Source organism: Entelurus aequoreus, linkage group LG08 (genome assembly GCF_033978785.1).
Source record: "Entelurus aequoreus isolate RoL-2023_Sb linkage group LG08, RoL_Eaeq_v1.1, whole genome shotgun sequence".
Lineage (NCBI taxonomy): Eukaryota > Metazoa > Chordata > Actinopteri > Syngnathiformes > Syngnathidae > Entelurus > Entelurus aequoreus.
The window spans coordinates 77928520-77932511 of record NC_084738.1 but is presented as its reverse complement, the minus strand read 5'-3'; the positions used below and the strand labels follow the sequence as shown (position 1 = coordinate 77932511).

The 3992-nt window shown below is 48.7% G+C and overlaps 1 protein-coding gene across 1 annotated transcript; it reads left to right on the top strand.

The window, feature by feature from the left end:
• Positions 1-234: 234 nt before the first annotated feature.
• LOC133655238 (tektin-3-like) lies at positions 235-3985 on the top strand (the record flags this gene model as incomplete). Its single annotated transcript, XM_062055210.1, is given in 6 exon segments — positions 235-742; positions 3295-3378; positions 3434-3504; positions 3573-3716; positions 3776-3948; positions 3951-3985. Coding segments are annotated over 6 exon segments (984 nt in total), but the record flags the coding sequence as incomplete, so codon positions are not given.
• Between the last annotated feature and the right edge of the window lie 7 nt (positions 3986-3992).

Below are 3992 nucleotides of genomic sequence, written 5' to 3'. Positions count from 1 at the left end.
TGATGCAAGACCACACCTGCTGTGCACTCACATAGTTACAGTACAAATATTGTTGACGTCTTTGTTTTGCCGGGACAGTGAAGGCAGCAGCCAGCGGTTGCCCGCGGCAACCGGCGCTGGTGTCAACAGAAGTCTTGGACTGAGGCGACGGAGCGCTGCCATTGGCTGGCAGACTCGTGTGTGTATTATGCATGAGTCCAGTCACCTTCTTGGCTCGCTGGCAGGTGAGCAACACGGACTGGACTGACCACCAAGTCCTGAGGACATGGAGCTGACCGCCTCCTACGCTCGACCCAAGACCGGACACTTCCTGCCGCCCATCTCCACCACGGCGTCCAGCTACCGCCACGCCAACCACAGCGCCAACCAGTGGAGGAGCGCCAGCTACTACAAGACCGCCGGCGCCGTCCCCGGCCTGGACCTCTCGGCCAGGAGCGCCCGCTACACGCCCGACGACTGGTTCAGGTCCAACCAGACCTACTACCGCCAGTCGGAGGCCAGCCGCAACAGCGCCGAGAGACTCCGGCGGGACACGCTGAGGCTGATCCAGGACAAGGAGCAGCTGACCCGCCGCACGCAGGAGACCAGCAGCAAGGACATCGGCGAGCGCCTGGGCGACATCGTCTTCTGGAGGTCCGAGCTGAGCCACGAGGTGGACAACGCCGTGACCGAGACCGCCGCGCTCGCCGAGGCCAAGCGCCGGCTGGAGAGGGCCCTGGCGGAGACCGAGGCGCCCCTGCAGGTGGGTGGGCCGGATCCGGTGACGCCTCGGAGGTTTCCTCAGGGGGGGATTGTGTGACCGAGGTTTTGTTTGCCCACTTGCCAGGTAACTGAAACCGGAGACTGTCAGTCTCACAATGACGCTGCAGTACTGGGGGGGAACCAACAGGGGGCGGAGCTACAATAATGAGGTCTCAACCTCACATTTGAATTGATTCCCGGTACCGGTGAATCGATACCGGTAAATATTAATCATAAATAAAACATTTTAATATTGAAACTTTAAAAAAATAAGCTAATTATGATAACTGATGTCCAGTTGTTGTTTTATTACCACATTTCTAAACCTTTTTGACCTTTTCCACTACACAGGGGCCCGGGGCCCACTCAAATACTAACCCTGAATTAGGGTTGTACGGTATACCGGTACTAGTATAGTACTGCGATACCAATGAATCATATTCGGTACTAAAAAGTACCGGTCCTTTACCCCACCGTCGTCGTCACGTGGCGACATTGCTGGTTTTATGAGCCGAGGAGCATGTTCGGCAGCGCACACACACAGAGTACTTACAAGCAGACACAGTGTGTAGACGGAAAAGGGAGAACGGACGCATTTTGGCGTAAAAAGTAAAGATAAAGGTGAAGTTATAACACTGAAACGCCCTCAGGAAGCTAGCAGGTAACATCCAGTCTGAAGTGTTGGTAAGTTTATTACAAGTAGCATTATCACTGGAGGACGAGGAATAACTGAAAATGCTTCACTACACACCGTAGGAGGATACAATAGCTCACCGGCGTCACAATGTAAACAAACGGCATGGGTGGATCTACACCTGACATCCACTGTAATGATACCAAGTACAAGAGCGTATCTAGTCGATACAACCATATTTTTTATCGTCTCAAAATCGTTTTTTTTTAAAATTCATATTATTTATAAAGTCAGTAAATATGTCCCTGGACACATGAGGACTTTGAATATGACCAAAGTATGATCCTGTAACTACTTGGTATCGGATCGATACCTAAATGTGTGGTATCATCCAAAACGAATGTCAAGTATCAAAGAAGAGAAGAATAAGTAATTATTACATTTTAACAGAAGTGTAGATAGAACATGTTGAAACAGAAAATAAGTAGATATTAACAGTAAATGAACAAGTAGATTAATAATCAATTTTTACAGTTTGTCCCTCATAATGTAGACAAATAATAGGTAGATAAATGACACAATATGTTACTCCATACGTCAGAGTCTTTGTTTGTTTATTAAATTGTTTATTAAATTAATTAATTTTATTTATTTATTTAATTTATTATTATTTAATTTATTATTAATGTATTTAATCAATTTAACTTAATTTAATTAATTTGTTTATTAAATTGTTGATAAATGACACAATATGTTACTGCATACGTCAGCAGACTAATTAGGAGTCTTTGTTTGTTTACTTACTACTAAAAGACAAGTTGACTATTTTATTTAAGGACTAAATTACAATAATAACTCAGAGTCATATAACATGGCACAAGACACATGCTAACTGTTAGCATGTTAATATTTTTTGGGGCATTTTTTTTCCGCCTTAGACCGCAGAGTAATTACTTGGTACAAGACACATGCTAACTGTTAGCAAACAAACATTAGCTTTTTTTTTAGCCAATTTTGCCGCCTTACACCTTAGTCATATGGTGACACATGCTCACCGTTAGCATGCTACCGCTAGTATGATACATGCTAACATTAGCGTGTTAACATTTTACGCCGCTTTTTTGGACCGCACAACTTTGACTGCTAGCGTCGCTAACAATAGTCCGTCCTTGTCGTAACAGTCCAGAAAGACGGCCACAGTGACGTCCTGTTGCGCCGTGAGGAAGAACGCGGTACTGCACGTCAAGCTGGATTAGCGCTACCTTGATTGGATGCTAGAAAACAGAGTTGTTAGCTCGTTCATTTTTAATGTTTACGATATCCCCACCTTCTACCATCCTAGTCACGTCTGTTGTGTCCTTGGGCAAGACACTTCACCCTTGCTCCTGATGGGTGCTGGTAGCGCCTTGCATGGCAGCTCCCTCCATCAGTGTGTGAATGTGTGTGTGAATGGGTGAATGTGGAAATACTGTCAAAGCGCTTTGAGTACCTTGAAGGTAGAAAAAAAAGCGCTAACAAGTATAAGCCATAACCCATATCGACGCACATGTTACTCGTCCCCAGGTGTCCCAGGAGTGTTTGTACCAAAGTGGTACTGCACGTCAAACTGGATTAGCGCTACCTTGATTGGATGCTAGCAAACGGAACGTTTGAGTCGCTGAGTAACAACAAAGTCTCACACTAAATTTAGCTCGTTCATATTTAATTTTTACGATATCGACGCACATGTTACTCATCCCAGGTGTCCAGGAGTGTTTGTACCAAAGTGGTACTGCACGTCAAACTGGATTAGCGCTACCTTGATTGGATGCTAGCAAACGGAACGTTTGAGTCGCTGAGTAACAACAAAGTCTCACGCTAAAGATAACTCGTTCATATTCAATGTTTATGATATTGACGCACATGTTGCTCGTCCCCAGGTGTCCCAGGAGTGTTTGTACCACCGGGAGAGGCGCATGTCCATCGACCTGGTCCACGACGACGTGGAGAAGGACCTGATCAAGGTAACGGAGGCGCTACCAACGTAAGCAAAAGCTAGCTAACGCGCGCCGCATACAGGAAGTGGAGGTCATCAAGTCCTGCCAGGAGAGGATGAGGCGACACTCGGAGCGAGCCGCCGCCCAGCTGGCGTGAGTCTGAAAGGGTGTCGGCAGCGGTTCGACTTGCCGTTGATGTTGTGTTCCCGTGGCGCCCCCAGGTCGAACCGAGCCGCTCAGCACGAGCTGGAGCGAGACCTGAGCGACAAGACGGCGGCGCAGAGGATCGACGAGCGCTGCCACCACCTGAGGAACACGTCTGACGGCATCAGCTTCTACCGAGGCATCGAGAGACTGGAGCCCTCGTGAGTCCGCCCGCCGCACGTCGGACTAAGCACCCAGGCGCTAATCCCAACCGGTCCAGGCTGTCTCTGCCGGGGTCCTGGTCCAAGTTCTCCGACGACAACCTGTTGCGCTCGCAGAGCCAGCGGTCCGCCTCGCACAAGCTGAGGGACGAGATCGAGGTCCTGCTGGACGCCACCGCCGGCGACATGTGGACGCAGTTCAACAACGTCAACGCCGCCTTCGGCGCACGCCTGTCCAGACGGCCGACGCCCGCAACAGCCTGCAGACGCACCTCG